Below are 20,435 nucleotides of genomic sequence, written 5' to 3' on the forward strand. Positions count from 1 at the left end.
GCCATCCAGTGAATCCTGTTGAACGTATATGTCAAGAGAGGATCAAACTCCACTGTGACGCTCTCAGTAATGAAATAGCCCGTCTCCTCTCAGATGAAAAATGGCCATTGGAAAAAGGCAGCAGAAAGCTACTGGTACCTGTGGAACTTTATTGCAGCAAAAGTGAGCACTTTCAGGAGAAAGGGGAGAGTATCATCCTAATTGGGCAAAAAGAAAGAGTGTTGTGGGGACTGGCTTGCAGGTTGGATCAATGCACTCATTCATCTCTAGGACCTGGATTTGAATGTAGCCCAGTTTAATGGACAATAATCTCTTTCTGCTAGCTGTAAGGGTTGTACATGAAATGCATTTGAGGTGGTTCAATCCTGCTCTTTGTGGGCAAGAACTCTTGGCAGAAAAATGGCTTCATTTGGCACTAAAGCATGGAATCTGACACCAAGGAGTCAGAAGGGTGTCTTGCCACAGTGGAGGGTGACCTTTGGACAGAATAGAGAGAGTTTTGCTTTGTATCTGACTTTAACCCCCCCAGTGGGAATATCTACTTATAACAGTGGGGGAAAAATCCCAAGCTCGTTACCTTAGAGATGATTTTTTTTACTCGAGATGAAAGAATCGTAAAATTAATCAGAATTGTTTTTCGATGTTCTGACTTTTGAATGGGAGACTGTCCATTTGCTGAGTATAAGCCTAAAGGAGCAATTATATTATCACTTTAACATCATTAGGCAATGGGTCACACTCACATTGATAAAAAAAAACATACGCTTCCATTGTCAGGTCCTGACACGTCTCCAGAGGGGGAGTGGCAAAAGATCCCCTGAAGGAGGCAGCCTGAACACTTGGGTTTAACACTGCATGGGGTGTAACTCGTGCATTATCTAACCGGCTTTAAAAAGTACACCTGGGCTCCCTGGGGAACCGGGAGTACTTTTTAAGCTAACACAGAACTGTGTTAAGTGCCAAGAGACTGCAGATGCTTCAGTCTAAGCTCTCAAAGTATTGGAGGTTTTAATGACCAAAAGCAGAGCTCTTCATGTGGAGATAAGTGTGCACGTGCAAGACTGCTTTCCTGGCCAGGTCAGTATAAACAAAGAAGTATTTGGCTGGACCTATTCTGTAGTTACTTGCTTCCTATGCATAATTTCAACTAACGCTTGGCTGATCTTTTTTTTCTAAGTTTTGATGTAGATTTATCTGGAATTCATTCTTATTTTAGGTTATGCCTTTACCAATCTGTTGACCAACCAATATTTCCTGACCCGGATGGTTTTGTTCCCCCATCATGTACCTGTTCTTCATTTCGAGTGAAGCAGATCCACTGCGCATATCCGATGAAGTACTGCCATACTATGGTGGATTCTTCAGTAATTGTTGACCGATGGAGCTCTGATGTCATGCAATGGGCACCAGTGTAGCCAAGAGACTGTGGGCGACCAGTGAACAACTAGTTGGACAAAAAGCATAAAAGTTGACACTTCTAATACCGGTTAGAAACCAGTGTCGATGCATTCACCGAGGTATATGAGAGAATGGGCCTCAGGCTAAACATCCAGAAAACAAAGGTCCTCTATCACACAACACTGCTCCCCCCGACCATCAAGATCCACGGTGAGCCTCTGGACAGCGTGGGTCATTTCCCATACCTTGGGAGCCTCCTCTCGGCGTGAGCAGACATCGACGATGAAATTCAACATCGACTCCAATGCGCCAGTGTAGCCTTCGGACGCCTGAGGAACAGAGTGTTCGAAGACCGAGACCTCAAATCCAACACCAAGCTCATGGTCTACAGAGCAGCTGTGGTCCCCGCCCTCCTGTATGCATCAGAAACATGGACAATGTACAGCGGACACCTCAAATTCCTGGAGAGATATCACCAACGTTGCCACTGCAAAATCCTGCAAATCCACTGGCAGGATAGGCGTACCAACGTGAACGTTCTCTCCCAGGCTAACATCTCCAGTACCGAGGCACTGGTCACGTTCAACCAGCTGCGATGGGCGGGCCATATTGTCCGCATGCCCGACACAAGATTCCCTAAACAAGTGCTCTACTCCGAGCTCCGCAATGACAGGCGATCACTAGGAGGGCAGAGGAAACGCTACAAGGACACTCTCAAAGCCTCCCTAAAAAAAAATGCAACATCCCACATGCACGTGGGAATCGCTTGCCCGAGAACGCCCAAACTGGAGAAGAAGCATCCGCGAAGGCGCCAATCACCTCGAGCGTCACCGAGTGGAGCGCGTGGAGGCCAAGCGTAAGCAGCGAAAAGAGCGCGCAGAATCCAGAGCGTCTCGCCCACCCGCCTTATTAAACACTACCTGCCCCACCTGTGGCAGAGTCCGCGGTTCCAGGATTGGACTATTCAGCCACCGCAGAACCCACCCTCCCGGAGTGGAAGCAAGTCATCCTCGACCCTGAGGGCTTGCCAAAGAAGAAAAAGAAGAAAATTTATTACGAGTTCGGGCTTTTTCTCCTTCAACAGACCTGATGTCAGTCTCTGTAATCGGATTTTTCTGCATCCCTTACAATCTAAACTCTGCACCTTCTGCTTTCTGCCTTACAGAGACAAGATATCTCGGGTCTAACCATTACTTACAATTAACTACAACAACAACTTGCCTTTATATGGCGCCTTTAACATAGTAAAACATCCCAAGATGCTTCAGAGGAGCGTTATCAGACACAATTTGACACCGAGCCACATAAGGAGATATTAGGACAGGTGACCAAAAGCTTGGTCAAAGAGGTAGGTTTTAAAGAGCGTCTTAAAGGAGGAGAGAGAGAGGTAGAGAGACGGAGACGTTTAGGGAGGGAACTCCAGTGCTTGGGTCTAGTCAGCTTGAAGGCATGGCCGCTAAAGATGGGGCGAAGGAAATCATGGATGCACAAGTTCAGAGTCAGAAGAATGCAGAGTTCTCGGGGGGTTGTAGGGCTGGAGGAGGCTACAGAGATGGGGAAAGCCCAGGCCATAGAGGGACTTGAACACAAGGATGAGAATTTTAAATCTGAGGCATGGCTGGACTGGGAGCCAATGTAGGTCAACGAGCACAGGGTGATGGGTGAACGGGACTTGGTGTGAGTTACGATACGGGCAGCAGAGTTTTGGATGAGCTGAAGTTTACAGAGGGTGAAAGATGGGAGGCCAGCCAGGAGAGCATTGGAATAGTTGAGTCTGGAGGTAACAAAGGCATGGATGAGGGTTTCAGCAGCAGGTGGGCTGACAGTAGGAAAGATGTTGGACAAATTCTCTACTGAACAATACAATTATCTGGAGCATCCAGTTAAAAAGTTAGTTTCTCTTCTAACTTTTCTGACAATTTCATGAAATATCCATTTCTTGCCACATCCATCGCTCTAGGAGAATTTGTACAGAATGCATGAGCCAAACCTGAACAAGTTTTCTGTTCTTTGTCGGATTTCTGAAGAATACAGGAAAATTCACCTGTTTTAATTCTTTGGCTGTCGAGCTTGCTTTAAGAAACATTTGCAGGTAACACTTGAAGAATATCAGAACTATAGGTAATAATTTCAGCAGATCTCCCATGGTGTTGCTTCAGGCCGGTGGTCACGTTGCAGGAACATCTCCCTCTCTCTCTCTTTCTGTTGCACCTGGCTGAGTCAGAAATTAGTGGGTTTGAGCCCCATTTCAGAACTTGAGTACATGAAACTGAGAAGGTGCTGTCTAGTTGAAGGTGCTGACCTTTGGATGAGATGTTAAACCGAGGATTCATCTGCCTGTTCAGGTGAGATCTTTTGGTAATATTCAAGGAACACTTGGGGCTCGATTTTACAATGGCAGCAGGTTGGCAGCGGGGGGGTGAAGGATCGCGTGGCAAACCCGCGTGAACAAAAATCACCGTTTCCGACGCAACCGCACGTTGATTGATGATGATTAACGTCCTCTCCGGGTTTCGCGCCCGGCAGCTAGCCTGATTGACAGGCGCTGGAACGGAAGACTTTGGGGTGGGGGGGGGTGCGGAGAGGGGAAGATCCGCACTGGACTGGAAGACCGGGGCGGGGGGGAGAGGGGAAGATCGGGGGGGAGGTGAAGAGGGGGACATCGGAGCAGGAGACATCAGACATCGGAGCAGGTTTCAAAGGTAGGTTCATTTAGTGTTTTCACTTCCTTCCATGGTTTTTTATTTAATTTATTTAGTTTTTATTTGCCTGATCTGGTCCTTCACATCTGGTTTCACCACACGTGAATCAGAAGGGGTGGGCAAGCCACCCAGGTAAGTTAAAAATCTTTCTAATCACTTAATCTGTCACAGGTAAAGTGCCTTAAGTATCTCAATGAGGTACATTTGACTCTTTAACTGTCATCCCTCCGGCTTTAATTGCCGGCGGGACTTCTGTTTTCGGGTTGCCCGCACGCACACAGGTGGGTCCCTGGGAAACTCGGAAGCTGCGGGTTGGAGCCGGCTTCCGAACCCGAATGGGATTTCCACGATTTTCGGAGCCCCCCCTCTCCCCCAACGCACCCACAATTGCCTCCTAAAATCACCCCCTTGAGTTCTTCTGGTGTCAAGGTCACTCATCTCATTGTTGTCTGTGCAACCTTGATGTGTGCAAAATGGATGCTGTGATTGTGATTGCCCACATAAGTGACTGTAATTCAATCGAGCTTCAGGATCTTGCCTCTTTATTCCGCCACAGAGGTAGGTTTCAATATCAAATCAGCAAAAAGTCATCTATATTACAAAAATGTACATTTACCTGATCTGTATTACACAACTTAAGGCACACGAACCAGGTTAGAGCTTCTGTTTTATTTAAACTGGTTCTCAGGAAAGTATATTTACATTTTCTGAAGCTATTATCGATATTGCTACAACTTATATTCACATAATGATCCAAAATAAAGGACGTTCCATGTTATCCTTACGCCGATGGGTTGTCTTACTTAAACAGAACAATCTTCCTGCATCCTCTTTTACAGAGCAGGGCGCTACTTCTTTCCCTACAGTGTCCTGTCTTTTCAAACTTACTGCAGCACTTTGCCGCCTGGCTGACCTATAGGTTTCTGTTTCATTTTTTTAAAATCCTGACTCCAGCTTTTAGTTGAAACTAACTCTTCTCTCCCCCACCGTTAAATGAATCCAGTATCCTGGCCTCAATTACCTTTCCTGGCAACTCGTTCCAGCTGTTGATCGCTCTCTGTGTAAAGGAACACATCCTGGTGTCAGTTCTAAATTTGCCCTTCACAACCCTGAACTTGTGCCTTCTTGTCCTGCTGCCCTGTCAAATCCAAAAGTGCTGCTTTGGGTTTATAATCTCTACCCCAACGTTGGTCAGTCCTCCCGTCCTTCTCTGCACTTCAGCTCAAAGGCCTTCAGGAAACCACACAGTTCTTATGCTTGGCCATTGAACAATATTTACTGACCGTATTTTACAGTAATGAGTATTCTTCTCTCTTTCGCACCCTTGGCCCTGGTGCATTGTAGCTGTCTTGGTACAATTCTGTTCTCATTTCACAATAAGTCCTTTCTTTGCACTTCTCTGTCTACTTTTGTTCAATACATTTAGTGGCAGTGATTCCTATTAAAGTGACTGGTCGGAATTGTGCCAATCCATTTGGTGATGGATATTGTAATAATGAAACACATTCTGCGCTACTTTAAGCCATCGATAATGATCACTTCAAGCATAGCTTTGGGAATCCTGATTCACCTGGAAGCTCACTTGAGAACTGCTCTGTCCAGTGTGAAACCATGCCGCCCAGGAAGGTCCAAGGTTCAGCCTCCAAATAACTCTGCTGAGTTAGCTGATCTGCGTTGTTGCAATGGCCACAATGGGTAAAGGAAGCTTAAAACATCCAGTGACTTCAGTCCAAACATGTTGTGCAGACATTGGGCGTGGACGAGTTCGGGCTCAGCTGTGATCTGGAGACACCATGATGGGATAACCTCCCGATACTCTGTGCCTGGATCACTTTGGTGAGGTACCAGAGGGCACTTGTAGAACCATACCTGGTATGAGAAGGCACCTTCAGAAGACGAGGAGAGAAAATAGGAAGGGGAGGGGGATAGGTTTTGCTGACTGTTCTTGGAGTGTGGATGCTAGTGTAGTGTTCGTATGTTACCATGTGTGTGGCTACTGTTGCTCTTAGTTACATGATTCAAATCCAGGTCCCAGAGTTGAAATTACATTATCCACTGAAACCCCAGTTCCCAAGCCAGGGTATCTGAGGGAGATTACCTCATGAATACCAAATTAGAACAAACTTTGGACTACCACTGGGCCCTGAGTAGAGCCTACCTTGAAATATCTTAACTCACGGTGGCCTTAAGGCAAAAGAGACTGCAGTATTTTGCTCGAATCTCGGCCCAAGTCTTTTTCACACTTTAACAAGGTGGAGCATGTCGTTTCACCCTCTCTCATCCCTCCTTGATACAAGTGTTTTTTTTAAGAATAAAAGTTTTAAACATTCTTAAACATTCCTAAAATACAAAGATAATAACAGTTTGGGACTTTGAGATATTTGTGGTCTCTCGTGATGAACTGAGGTCAGACATACCATTCCCTGCAAAAAAATCCCACCGGTACACATTTTAAAAATAAACAGAAATGTGGTTGTACCAGTGAAAGGTTGCTTTAAAATTGGATTTGAATTTTTTTTAAATTCAAATATTTTTTCTGAGGCTCAGCGATGGTGAGTTGAGCTCCCGGGGGATTGGCATGGTTCATTATTGTAGCTAATAGGCTAGAAATTACTGTTGCTTATATGAGCAGACAAACATTTAATGCATTTTATATGGGTACGGTAGTGTAGTGGTTATGTCACTAGTAATCCAGCAGGCTTGGATTTACAATCCTAGAACAAAGTGAGTTCAAATCCACCCTGGTAGATTGAGAATTTGAATTTAAAAAAAAAAGTCCTGGAAATAAGATTGTCTTAAAAACCCAACTGGTTCACCAATGTCCTTTAGGAAAGGAAACCTACTGTTTTCTCTGGCTTATGTTTGATTCCGGTCCCATACAGCGGTCGACTCTGAAGTGGCCGCTTGTCAGACTATTTTAAACTGCTGCACTGCAGCGGTTCGAGCACCTTTTCAGAGCACCAAGGGATGGGCAATAAATGCCGGCCTTGCCAGTGACACCTACGTCCTGAGAATGAATTTTTAAAAAAGATGGACCTTCTCCCAACATCAGGGAAGTTCAGCAGCTGGAGTTGCAAATTTTGAAAATCCCTCTTCAAAGGATTGAATGGGGTGAACTCACCACACCAGCAGTCGCCCTGCATTGATCAATCACGTCCAGCTGAAATTATAAACATATTATCAGAGTCTAAAGATTGCTCTCGTGTGGTTGCAGGACTACTTTAACCCCTTCCCTGCATAGACAGATTAAACGAAACTAGGCATTTTTAACAAAGAAGGAAATTTTATTTTTTTGTTATTTCCATATTGCTTTGAAGATTAAAACAGGAGTGTGTGGGTACAGTCAACTGAGTTCATTTACTGCTGGATTCTGCGGATGGATTGGATCTGGAAGGTCTGTGCGTGGGAGCCCCACTCCCTCCAGTGCTTGTACTCCCCGCAGTGACGGTCGCATTCCATGATGAACTGGTAGCCACGGTAACCAGGATACTGGTAGCATACCCACCTGGAGGGGGAGCAAATTTGTTACCAGGGGCCAAAGTATGTTTAACAACTGAATAAAAACTTGTCCCAGTAGACTTGCTTCAGTGTTAATTATATAGATGGGGCACTACTTGAACTAGTGTCTGAAATCTGATATATTTGTAGTTTTTGTGTGAGATGGTATGTGTGGGTCTCATTGGAATCTTACTGCCAGACTGTGCTGCATTTGAATCCAAGTCCCAGCAGTGAAAGGATAATGTGCTAACCTACTGTGCAATCCAGTACTCTAATTTGTGTCATAGTAATAAAATAAATTCCATTTAATGTTCATAATTTTGGGTAGAACACAGTTAGCATATTGGCCCGGAAATTGCTCCAAAAGTAACGGAGAGCCCAACGGCGCTCACCGTTATTTGTGGACAAATGGAAGAGCAAGTTCAAGAGAGCGCGCGTGCGCAGTCAAACGTGGAAATCCGGAAACTGCTCTTCCTGATTCCCTGCTGATCCGAAACCTCTGTGGATTGACAGCTCGCTGACTGCCTCTCGACTGAAATGAATGGAGGAGCATGAACTTGCTGCTGGAATGTGGTAAGTACCCACTAAGATAGACTGATAAGGTTAGGGCTACTCCAAACGAGGAGCTCCAAACTAACTTTTAACAGCGTGGTAAGTATTAATGACTGCCAAACAACCTCTCTGGCACTGAAAATTAGCGTTTAAAAATATGGACTCTCATTCCTCCCGATATTAAGAGTTTTTGGACATTTATTTCTTTACTTTTTCTTTCTGTCTCTTTTATCTCTGTCTTTTAATCTTATCCTTTCTTTCGTTCACTTTCTCTAACTGATTTTATAGTGAATTTACTAATATATATGTCACTTCCTGGTTCTTAGTCTGCGCAGCTTGTGAAGGATGCTTCACTTCCTGGATATCACTGCGTGGCTTGTCAATGATGCTTCAAGCTGATTGGTTGAGGGGACAGAGAGACCCTTTCCCCGCTCACACAGCTCAGAGAAGCCCAGGAAGGACGGCCACACTTGTTTAAGCTCACCATTGAAGGAAGTTGCTGCCGAAAAGCCCACGGATACTTTAGTGGGTGAGTTTAAATCTAATGAGCGGCGAGCATTGTTGGTTCGCTGCTCAGAGCAAATCGCGGTCCATTAAGTTTGTCAGTTGTATTTTTTTGTTGTTGTGCCTGCCAGGTAAAGGAGGAGAGCCCTGGGGAATGGAAAAACCTTCTCATTTTAGGCACACCCAACTCAGGCACAACACAAACAGATTAAAGCTCTTATTACTCTTCCCCAACGAGCTAAGGCCCAAACCTCTGGAGGTCACCTGCTACTGTCCCAGTGCGACATTTCTATTTGCCTCACCAGCCATCCTTGTGGATGTTCCTAAGTGAGATTGCCGAGTATTGCCAAATCCTGGGCAGTTTGTGCTGTGGGCTCGCGCCCACAAGTAACTGAGTTGATGCCGTCCATGCTCATTTTACATTGAATCCTTACACCCAGCAGAGAGAGAGAGGAGGCTTGCATGCCCTCAGTCTGGGCTGTATTCAAACTGTAGTAATGAAAAGACTATTAGTGGTTTTATAAATTGTGGTAGTGGTTGGACACAGTTGTATTTTTTGTTGTTGTAATGGTACCAGGTAAAGGGTGAGAGTCCTGGGGACTGGAAGAGCTGGCACAGGCACAATGGGCCGAATAGCCTCCTTCTGTACTCTATGATTCAATGCTATGGATTTCAGAACATCTGAACTTGAAGAGAAAATGGTGCAATCGAGATGCAGACTTTAAGGACACAAAAATTATAGTTGGATGCTAGACTGGCAGATCTAGAATACTAGAGGAACAAGCTTTGGTGGGCCAAATTACTTTTCTTATGTCATTGTTAGGAGCACTTACGCGCCAGAGTGGACGCGGAAGGATCCAACTTCGTTGTTGCACCAACCCATGGCCTGTAGAGATGGGTAGTCATCGCTCAGCTCTCCTTTCCTGCCCAGGAAGTTCTCCTTCTCAAAGATGGACATCCTACATTCACGGTGGTTCTGCAGAAAGGTGACTTCAGATAACTTATTTCTGATATGTACATTCATTTCAAAAATATTCATTTGTGTGCATACATCTCAAGATACACCGTGGCAAGCAGATTTTGAAAAGAAATTGCCCTAAATTTTTTCTCCATCTCTGTTCAAGTTGCTAACTCATTCTGGGCACAGTTGCATGGCTGGTCACCCTCCAGTGCCTCTCCTATACCCATTCTTTATATATGAGCCTGGTCATTGAGACCTAGATTTTTGAATTGTAATGAAGCTGGTAATCAATGTAAAATGAATGCGTTACCTTCGGGAAACCTGGGCCAGAGTGTCAGCAGGTTATTTGACCATGGGGGGCATTACAGTTTAGCCTGATCTTGTCCTCGTCCAACATTTGCACAGAAGCAATTTACAGTAGAGGTCATTGGATCATGACCAAATTGCCATTTGTGCCCCTGGAGAGGGGAATCCTGGCCGGGTATTCCCCTCCCCAGTGGCACAAATGGCAATTATAGCACTCCTTCCATCACCCAGCTGACGACTACTAACTCACCAGAGACTGGGGATTGAACCTGTGAACTACCTGGCCTATGTGGTGATGTTCCATAGTGGGAAGTGAATGTAACAACTGATGTATTAGATGTGTTGCTGGCAAGCAAACTTTCTCTTTGCATGCCTGTCAATGTCCTGGACTTCCAGGTTCGATCTAGCAAAGAGTAGGTGAGGCTGACACATTTTCCTCCTGGAGGATTAAGGTGGAGCCAGAACTTGAGTACAAATGTTAGTCAAGAAGAGTTTTTGAACTCGTGTTTCAAGGCCCTAGAATTGTGCGTGCTCGGTCTGTCCTCAGAATACCCATCTAAAAAAGGCATTAATGCCCGTTTACCATCACTGTATGATTATGCCAACAAATTTACCATTAGAGAGCAAATGAACCTGACAGATACGTGGTTGGATTGAATTTACCTGTTCCTGTTCTTGGAGACCAAACAGAATCACTACTAAAAGAATATCCTCATTTCATTTTTTTAAAAAGGCAGTGTTTGTTTTAATTGGCTCTCTCACCATTTCCAGACCTACCACAAATGGAAAATCCATAACAATGAGCCACTTCATATCTCATCTCTAGTTCTAGTTGTACCCAGTCTGTTGAATTCCAGTGTTCCACCAATTACCAAAAATTCCAAAGTACTGAGTTTATTTATGTCTCCAAGCTAATGTGCACTGGTCAACTCTTTCCAGCACGTGACAATGTGGCATTGATAGTTGACGGAATTGAAAAACAAACTCACCTTCATCTACTAAATGAATTAAGTGAAATGCATAAGGTTTTAATCTTATTATTGAGGAACACGAGTGAATGACCAAGGTACGCAATGCAATAAACCAAGTTTGGAAAGGATAGGAGAGAAGATGAGGTAAATCAAGTGGTGGTGGGTAGGTGACATCAAATTCTGTTAGAGGAAAGGAAGACTGAGGTGGGTAAGGAGTTCCACAGTTTAGAGACGCTGGGAAAGAATGAGTTACAGTAGGAGATTGTGCCATGAGTCTTAATTTTTTCACAGTGAGAATCTAGGGAGGAGGAGCAGTGTGTAGGACAGTATAGTTGAAGCTTAGGAGGAACAAGAGAGGAATGTTCAGAGCAGCAATGACCATAGTAGTATGGATAAAGAGCTAGAAGATATGGTATCCAAGCCTTTATGTTCAGATACAAACTGTTTAACCTCTGGTTTGTAACCTTGTCTGATTCCCCAATTGTATTATTCACTCCTACTTATACTTTCTTCCCTTGTGTAAAAACATTTCCTCAGTGCTTACATTGTATTATATAAAACGTACAGCACAGAAACAGGCCATTTGACCCAACTGGTCCAAGCTGGTGTTTATGCTCCACACGAGCCTCCTCTCACCCCATCTTCATCTAACCCTAAAAAGAATCCTTCTATTCCTTTCTCCCTCATCTGTTTATCTAGTTGCCCCTTTATTGCATCTATGCTAGTCGCCCCAACTACTCCTTGTGGTAGCGAGTTCCACATTCTAACCGGTCTCTGGTTAAAGAAGTGTTTCCTGAATTCTGAATTGTGTATCTGAGTGCATAACTGCTTAAGTAGTTTGCGATCTGACTTTAGCACCTTGTATCAGTTGAAATACTTACAGCGCAGGCAATTGGTTGGAAGGAGGTCAGTCTCTCTACGTGGTAGGCATTGCTGCCACTCCAGCTGTCCCAGCGTGGATACTCACCTCGCTCCAGGACAAACTGCTGTCCCTGGTAGGCCGAGTGCTCGTAACCCACCCAGCTGCAGATAAAACACAAGAAGGTCAAAATGATTCCAAATAAGCCACTGATGCATCAGCCTTTCAGAGACCCTTTCAAATCAGTTTTGATCACCCTCAGTGAGACAGTGTTTGGCTCAGATGTTCCCCAGTGTAGGAATGGAGGGAGGCACAGTGGGTTTAGTTAACCAGTTCAATATGGCTGATGTCCAGAATGGGGGATATTGACCTCCACTTTCTAGGTGACACAAATGCATTGTACAACAGAACCAGAATTTTCCTTTGATGGGTTCTTCTGAGATCCAAATACACTGTCCTACACCATCCTCCTTCATCCCTGCATGTTTATTTGGCTCTGTTAGTAGCACTCTTGCCCGAAGTTGTACATTCAAGCCCTCCTCTGGGACTTGAGCTAACAATTTAGTCTGGCACTCCAGTGCAGTACTGAGGGAGCGCTGCATTGTCAGAGATGCCATCCTTTCGATGAGACATCAAATTGAGTTCCTGTCTGCCTGTTCCAGTGGTTCAGGTGGATATTAAAAGTCCCATGGCAATATTTGATGGAGAGCAGGGAATTCTCCCAGTATCCTGGTAAAGATTCCTCCCTCAACCAACACCACCAAAAACAGATTAACTGGTCATTCTTTTCATTGCTGTTTGTAGAATGTACCTGTGCTATATTTGCCGACATAACAACAATCACTGCACTTTAAAGTAATTCATTGTATGTAAAGCATTTTTCTTTTGACTATTGAAATCAAGCCTATTGCACACTCCACTACACTATAAATCATTTTTCTCAGGACCTCAAAATGATGGAACTCCTCAGCTATCTCACTTTTTCCTTCCTCCTACAATCTAGGGGCTTTTTAAAACTAAACTTGGCAGCTAACTTTTATTTACTTGATGGTCCCCTGTATTCCTTTCAACTATGCTGGTGGTATATATTATGGGCCTAAGATTCTCTTTTGTTTTTGCACAAGTGTTCATCAGGCCATTGTTGTGTACCTTCTCTTCAGTCAAATAGGCAACTGATATACTTAACTGGGTCTGAACAATTAGATTGTAGCCAGGTTTAATGATCCATTTACCTTAGAGCTCAGCAGCTGATAACAGCTCTGATTTCATCAACATTGCTGTTAAGTTAAAAGAGGTCGAGCTGCTGCCTCAGGAATCACTGAGAGTCATCTACAGAGGTGGCAGTTCTTGACGTCTCCAGACGCAGCAGTGTTGAAACAGCAATGCAGATGCTATCACCCGCCAGCCACCATTTTTCCTGGCTGCTTATACAGGCTAGCAGTTTCCTGATTCTTGGCCTGTTTGAATCTTCCCCAGCCATGGGGAACATCGAGCAGCCAGAAAATAAAGTTGTGAATCACAGCTATCAAACAAAATTGTTATGCAATTTTTTTTTTGTTCTTGGGATGTGGGTGACGCTGGTAAGGTCACATCTCAGTTTCCCTGGGAAGGTGGTGCTTCTTCTTGCACCACTGCAGTCTTTGTGGTGTTGGTGCTCCTACAGTGTTAGACAACGAATGGAAATGGCACAAGTCTCAACACAGCAAACGATAAACTCAATTATGTTTAAATGAATGGGAAAGTTCTCTGTCACCAATGTAGGTTAAGTCCAAGATCCAGTAGGTATTTCATTGGTAGTGGGGTTCTGAAACCAGGAATCCATTCAGACTCCCACGTCCAATTCTCAAGAGTCCAATATTGGATTAATAGAGTTAAAGCAGAGTAGAGGTTGTTCCAATAACAATCTACCTTTAGGTCTCTTTAGCACACTTTGTATATATGATGGAGTAGTTACAAGGAGTGCTACTGACATCTAGAGGTAGAACATCAGTTAGCTTTTATTACATTGACAGGGTGTCCAATTTAGACACCTTTGAACCCTTCTGTGCCATCTTACTATTATGTAAACTCTCTTGGATTGATCTGGTGCTGTTTCCCAGTCTCCTAGATACTCACGCTCCACTTTCCACCTTCATAGAGCGCACAGTTTCAAATCCGAACTCCATGGTATTGTAACATTCTGCTGTGAATTCATGCCGACGACCCTGGAAGCAATCCTCATCCCAAACAATGATCTGCAGGAGAGCGGAAGAGGGAAGAAAGAAAGGCGGTGTTAGATCATAAATTGCATTACAGCTGCTGTAGTAGACTGTTATAAGCTAGTTATTAATGTTAGCAGAGAGCCAACATACAACCAGGAGGGTCCATCAATCCAATTCCTGGAATTCGAATCCATTTACCCTTGATGGGCTGTTAGATGGAGCGTTGCTTGGCATTTCAGGACCAGTTCCACAATGCAGGAATGCATCTTCAGTCAGACAGTCACTGAACAGCATTGATGCCCATAAGGCCATATGGTCAGTAAGAAAGACTGTGTTGGCTGAATGAAGACATGTGCCAAGGGGGTGAGAGTAACGAGGGTGAAAATAGTTGGGTCAAATAGATAAATTGAAAAGAAATCATCTCTATGACATGACCAATAACGGCATGAGAGAACTAAAGAGAAAGGCCAAAGGTCTAACTTGGGAGAGCCCGAGTTTGAATTCCCAGTCTTACGTGACATTCAGGTTTCTCGAGGGAGAATTTTCCCAGCCTATACCAAGCCACCCTTGAGATCCAGGAAGGACTGTTAAAGGAGGTGGCGGGTCCATCATCCATACATGCCAACCTAGAAAACTAGCAATGGTTGATACAACTTCAAAAAAGCTGACAACTCCAAACTGCTCTGAATATATGCCTGTACTGCGTGAAAACAAATAGTTACACAGAAGGATACAGGCTTATCATAACTTAAGTTGCAGGTATAAACCAGCATTCTATCACTTGTATTACAGGAACAATAGTAGCAAGAGTGCTTTTTGCATCAGTGGTGGTTTTAGCATTTTTTAAGGGGTAAGATTTATTTTCTAAAGGATCCCATAGATATGCCCTGGACATTTCACTGCCAGTGTGAAATGTGTTGTGATCATTTTAAAGCTGCTTTCGTACCATGTGAGACCCGTGCTACAAACATGAAAACCTGTTTCTTTAGCATGTCCTTCCGGATGTTGGCCTTTGACCTTCAGATTACAGTCAGTTGTGCGAGACCCATGTCAGGAACCACTGCACAGGCCTTGCACAGTGTAAAAGTAGTTTTAAAAACTGCAAATAGAAGCAAGATGTGGATTCCACAGGAGGGGGGTCTCGTCATTATCTGCATATTGGGTAGACCAACTTAAAAATTAAAAAAGATTATGTTAAGAAAATTGCCATGGTAACTGCAGGCCTAAGAAAACCTCACATTGTGGAAATCCCAACAGGGCCATCACATCATACACCATCACATTAATGAAAGTCATCAAAAGAATTCTAAAATGGTCTTTAAAGATTTTCTTATTGCAGGATATATGCAATAAACAATGCAGAAACATACTCTGAGTGATAGCACATTAAGGATTGTGACATGTAATTATATTTAGTTACTTCAAGCAATTCAATTCTTTCACAACATATTATTTACCTCTGACTGCCTGCTGACTGCAATTAAATATCATTATGTGGTCATTATTAGGATTCAACTGAAAAGGTTGATGCTAATGCAGAGCTGGGAGCTTAAAACAGCAATAGTTTACTGGGTCAACATTTGGCTACCAACTGAAGCTGTCCTTTCAGACAACACACGAGCAGACATGTTTTCTCAATTCACTCACTTGTCATTATGCTCCCTTGTAGTTAAAATTGGCGGTTTGCCCATCTCCTCACATTGTTTTAAAATTGACCAGTGCCCTTTGGCTTAGAGCTAGTTGGCCTTTCTACCTCTCTATCAGAAGCCAAGACTTCTTCTGTCTGGTTAAGTGTAGGAATTATATCATGTGGCAGCACGCATGCGCGCAGGCACACACACACACACACACGTGTGCATTAAATATTGAGCTGTAGTGATAAGGAGGTGGCTCAGGAACTCTACGGTTTGAATGGGGGCGGCTGAGATCTGCCTTGTGTTGATTTTGAAGCCAGAACACGGACAAGGTGGATGCTGGGCCCAAACCCTGAGCGTCTGTGTAAAATGTGAATGGTTAGCACACATGGCTTTTCAGCTGGAGCCGAGACTAAGCATAGCAGGCTCTGCCTAAAATTGACCCTGTTCCTTTGGGGTAAGAGACCTATTGCCACTCGTTGCCTCTCCATCTTATTATCTGAAGATCTGAAGAAAGAACCTGGGTGGGTGTATGTAGCCTGTTGGTGCAGCTTTTAACCCGCGTGTTGTGTTACAGTGTGATGTATCCGGCGGTAACCCTAATACAGACTCACTAGACTTGCCAAGCTTGGCTACCAGGAATACTGGGGTGGCCGGTTTTGTGACCCTGCTGAGTTTATATTCGTGTTGCCGCTGTGGGTGTGCGACCCACGCAATGGGAACCAATGAGAGAGGTAACATGCTTAGTGCTGCCAACCCGAAACAGCATATCTGGGTCAAAGTAACATGCCCCTTACCTTCCAGTGGCTGGAGAGTTTGGTACAGTGAGTCATCTTGAATTTTGTTTATATTTCGGTTTTAGTCCTGGGGTGGAGAAAAGAACAAGAGTGAACATACTGCTGGTGGTGTAATGCTTGTGTTGTTGATACCTCCCCTTTTTCATAGAATCTTACAGTACAGAAGGAGGCCATTCAGCCCATCGAGCCCGTGCCAGCTCTTTGAAAGAGCTACCCAGTTAGTCCCGCTCCCCCTGCTCTTTCCCCATAGCCTTGCAAATATTTCCTTTTCAAGTATTGATCTAATTCCCTTTTGAAAGTTATTATTGAACCTGCTTCCACCGCCCAGGCAGTGCATTCCAGATCATAACAACTTCTCCCCCCACAAGGGTTTTTATTTCTGTTTAAAACTGTCTGTTGTATACGATCTTTCTCAGTTTTTTTGTTCCTTCTCTCTTGAGGACAGGATTTGGTTCCATGGGTACCATTCTGATACAAGTGACCATTCTCCATGTGTGAATATAGACAGTAGGCTTCAGGTTATCTCACAGTCGGGATATCACATTTACCCCTCATCACGCACGTAGACTTTCCAGAAGGGATGGCAATCAGAAGCAGCAACCCTAGTTGATTTCCTTTTCCCCTTCTTCGTCTGCGGCTGCCAATTCTACCGTGCCTGGAAACAGCCGACTCGGCATAGACCAGGTACCTGGGACCTCCCTGGGCCGAATGGCTCACGTGCCAACGTGCAGTTGCCCATGTGAACCTTGGGTGAGGACAGGTTTGAAACTCAGCTGTGATGCCTACCATTGTGGACTGGCCACTGATACTCACTGCCTAGACTAACACAGGAAGAATACCCATTTGGGTAAGGTGCCAGATTGAGGGGCAGTATGGCCCATTCCTGCTCCTCTTTCTTATATTCTTATGTGTTGCAACTTGAATGGTCACCCAATATTTAGTGGCAATTTTCCAGCTTTTTTGTTGAAAGGAGAAAGTCAACCAGCTCCCCAACCAGTTGATAAGCCTAGTGTGTCATTAAGCCGTACAGATCAGAAAGGTCACAGGTTCAATCCCCGGCCTGTGCCGAGTTAGCTTATCTCAGTAGTAGTAGGGACAATACAAGTGGCTTTAACGTTCCTGGCTTAAGGAGGGAGGAAGAAATCAGCCAGGGTCCGTGCTCCTGATAACAATCCATTGTGCCTTTTAAAAAGTGCAGGTTCGATGAGGATAGGATCGAGTTTGGCTGTGATGCCCTCAACAGTAAAATAGCCGGCCGACACGCACTATGGAGGCTCATAAATGAAGAGTAGCTGCTTGAGCAAGGTTCTGGAGGAACCAGACTCCAGCATGAATCAGGGCCTGGAGTCGAGGGGAACAAAGCGGAAATATTATTTCCCAAAAAAAAATCCCTATTCCACAGAGGAGAGGAAAATGAATTTACTCATCAACAAGAAGTCAAATCCCAAACATGTAGATCTGAGGCAAAAAGAAATAAAACCAGAAAACACAGCATGTTAGTCAACATCTGAAAGAGAAAGAGGGCAGATTAATGTTTTGGCTGCGACACTTCATCATAGCTGAGCTGAGCCGAGTTTAGACTTTTCCAGTTGCTATAGGATTTCAGGTCTGACCCTGGAGTCCAAGAGGAAGGAATACAGTTCCGATCAGGCTGGCCCTGAATACCCAAACCCAGGCTGCTTCTCTTATCCTGCAGGCCCAATTTTAACCTTGCCCAGACGGGAATGGGGCATTTGGTGGTTAAAATGGCAGCCGGGCGCTGCGTTCCCGACGTGCTTCCGCCGGCCACCATTTTAACTGCGCTGTTTTCGGTCTCGGGAAAGGCGCCCGCCACTGGCAGGTGGGGTGGGGGGGACCTCATTAATATGTCCTACGATGCAATTAGGATTCCAATGTGATTTTAACTGCCAATCGCCAACAAGAGAGAGTATAACCACCTCCCCTTGACATTCAACGGCATTACCATCGCCGAATCCCCTACCATCAACATCCTGGGGGTCACCATTGACTAGAAACTTAACTGGACCAGCCACATAAATACTGTGGCTACAAGAGCAGGGCAGAGGCTGGGTATTCCGCGGCGAGTGACTCACCTCCTGACTCCCCAAAGCCTTTTCACCATCTACAAGGCACAAGTCAGGAGTGTGATGGAATATTCTCCACTTGCCTGGATGAGTGCAGCTCCAACAACACGCAAGAAGCTCAACACCATCCAGGACAAAGCAACCCGCTTGATTGGCACCCCATCCACCACCCTAAACATTCACTCCCTTCACCATCGGGGCACTGTGGCTGCAGTGTGTACCATCCACAGGATGCACTGCAGCAACTCGCCAAGGCTTCTTCGACAGCACCTCCCAAACCCGCAACCTCTACCACCTAGAAGGACAAGGTCAGCAGGCACATGGGAACAACATCATCTGCACGTTCCCCTCCAAGTCACACACCATCCCGACTTGGAAATATATCGCCGTTCCTTCATCGTCGCTGGGTCAAAATCCTGGAACTCCCTTCCTAACAGCACTGTGGGAGAACCTTCACCACACGGTTCAAGAAGGTGGCTCACCACCACCTTCTCAAGGGCAATTAGGGATGGGCAATAAATGCTGGTCTCGCCAGCGACGCCCACATCCCATGAACGAATAAAAAAAAATCACAGCAGCTGTGCACAGTGACGGACCCGCCAGTGAAACCTGGCGTCAAGCAGGAGCGGCCCAGGGACTTAAGTATTTTACATTGTTTAATGTTTTCCTCGTGAGCCACTAGGAGCAGGAGAGCTCCTCCAGGCCCCACTTGGAAACCTTGGGCCTCCCTTGCCCCAGGCTCCCTTCCCCCGACCACAATGGCCGACGGACCCCCCCTGACTTACCTTAGTGCCGGGGCCATTCCCTCGGGTCCCCGTCAGTGACCTCCTGCTGTCCAAAATCCTTGCTCCTGCCCACCAGCCAGGTATGGATTCTCGCCTGGTTTGGGCGGAAGTCAGTCTTCCAACATGGAAGTGAAACCCCGGGAATTAAACTCCCTCCAGGCCTCATCCTATGAGCTTGCTACTTTCCCTGGTCCCTACACGCCACACTCAAGCCCCGAGTTAAAATCTGGGCTTCTGTTACTGATCCCACCCCCAACCCTGCCCTGACACCAAAAGCAAATAGTTCACTTAGAATTACATAGAAATTACAGCACAGAAACAGGCTTTTTGGCCAAACTGGTTTATGCCGGTGTTTATGCTCCACATGAGCCTCCTCCCACCCCTCTTCATCTAACCCTATCAGCATATCCTTCTATTCCTTTCTCCCTCATGTGTTCATCTAGCTTCCCCTTAAATGCATCAATGTTCTTCGCCTCAAATACTTGTGGGAGCGAGTTCCACATTCTAACCACTCTCTGGGTAAAGAAGTTTCTCCTGAATTCCCCATTGGATTTATTAGTGACTAGCTTATATTTATGACTCCTAGTTTTGGACTCCCCCCACAAGTGGAATCACCTTCTCTACGTCTATCCTATCAAACCCTTTCATCATTTTAAAGACCTCTATCAGGACACCCCTCAACCTCCTCTTTTCTAGAATAAAGATCCCCAGCCTGTTCAGTCTTTCCTGATAGTTATAACCTCTCGATTCTGTTTTAATTCTTGTAAAAAAACCTTCTGCAGTGCCTCTATATCCTTTTTGTAACATGAAGACCAGAACTGTGAACAGTACTCCAAGCGTGGTCTAGCCAAGGTCCTATACAAGTTCAACATTCGGTTCATTTACCCATAAATCCTCTCCTTAAGAGGTACGACTTTTATTTAACTAAACCTTCCATTGGCCTTTGCCCCCATCAAGTATTTAGATCCAGTATTTATTCTGTTATAGTGTCCTCATCGTGTACGCAGAGCATTCTGTCCATTATATGAGGTAGTATCACAGTATATTTTCTCAGACGCAGTAGCACTCACCTTGGTAGATTATAGTGGAACATACAGTTCTGGTAGCGAAGTGTGTTTCCTCTCTGGGTTTTTATAGCTTGCCCTTTAAGCAGAGTCAGTTGCTGAGACCTATATTGTTTAAA

General features: G+C 45.0%; 1 protein-coding gene across 1 annotated transcript; it reads right to left on the reverse strand.

Moving 5' to 3' along the window:
• Window positions 1–7,441: 7,441 nt before the first annotated feature.
• Window positions 7,442–20,435, reverse strand: cryba4 (crystallin, beta A4). Its single transcript, XM_068006332.1, has 6 exons — window positions 20,323–20,435; window positions 16,384–16,450; window positions 13,867–13,985; window positions 11,774–11,915; window positions 9,488–9,630; window positions 7,442–7,605 (listed from the first exon to the last, which is right to left on the reverse strand). Exons 2-6 carry the CDS (start codon window positions 16,417–16,419, stop codon window positions 7,458–7,460), a joined length of 588 nt encoding a protein of 195 aa, XP_067862433.1. The 5' UTR covers window positions 16,420–16,450; window positions 20,323–20,435; the 3' UTR covers window positions 7,442–7,457.

The sequence above is a fragment of the Heptranchias perlo genome, chromosome 25, assembly GCF_035084215.1.
Source record: "Heptranchias perlo isolate sHepPer1 chromosome 25, sHepPer1.hap1, whole genome shotgun sequence".
Taxonomy (NCBI): domain Eukaryota; kingdom Metazoa; phylum Chordata; class Chondrichthyes; order Hexanchiformes; family Hexanchidae; genus Heptranchias; species Heptranchias perlo.

Excerpts from the sequence above, each read along its gene's own strand:
- cryba4 (XM_068006332.1), bottom strand. The coding sequence starts at position 16,419 with ATGACTCACTGTACCAAACTCTCCAGCCACTGGAAG. Across the intron at positions 11,916-13,866 it reads ATGAAGGTGGAAAGTGGAGC|CTGGGTGGGTTACGAGCACT; the intron begins GTGAGTATCTAG and ends TTTTATCTGCAG. Across the intron at positions 7,606-9,487 it reads TTCCGCGTCCACTCTGGCGC|GTGGGTATGCTACCAGTATC; the intron begins GTAAGTGCTCCT and ends CTCCCCCTCCAG.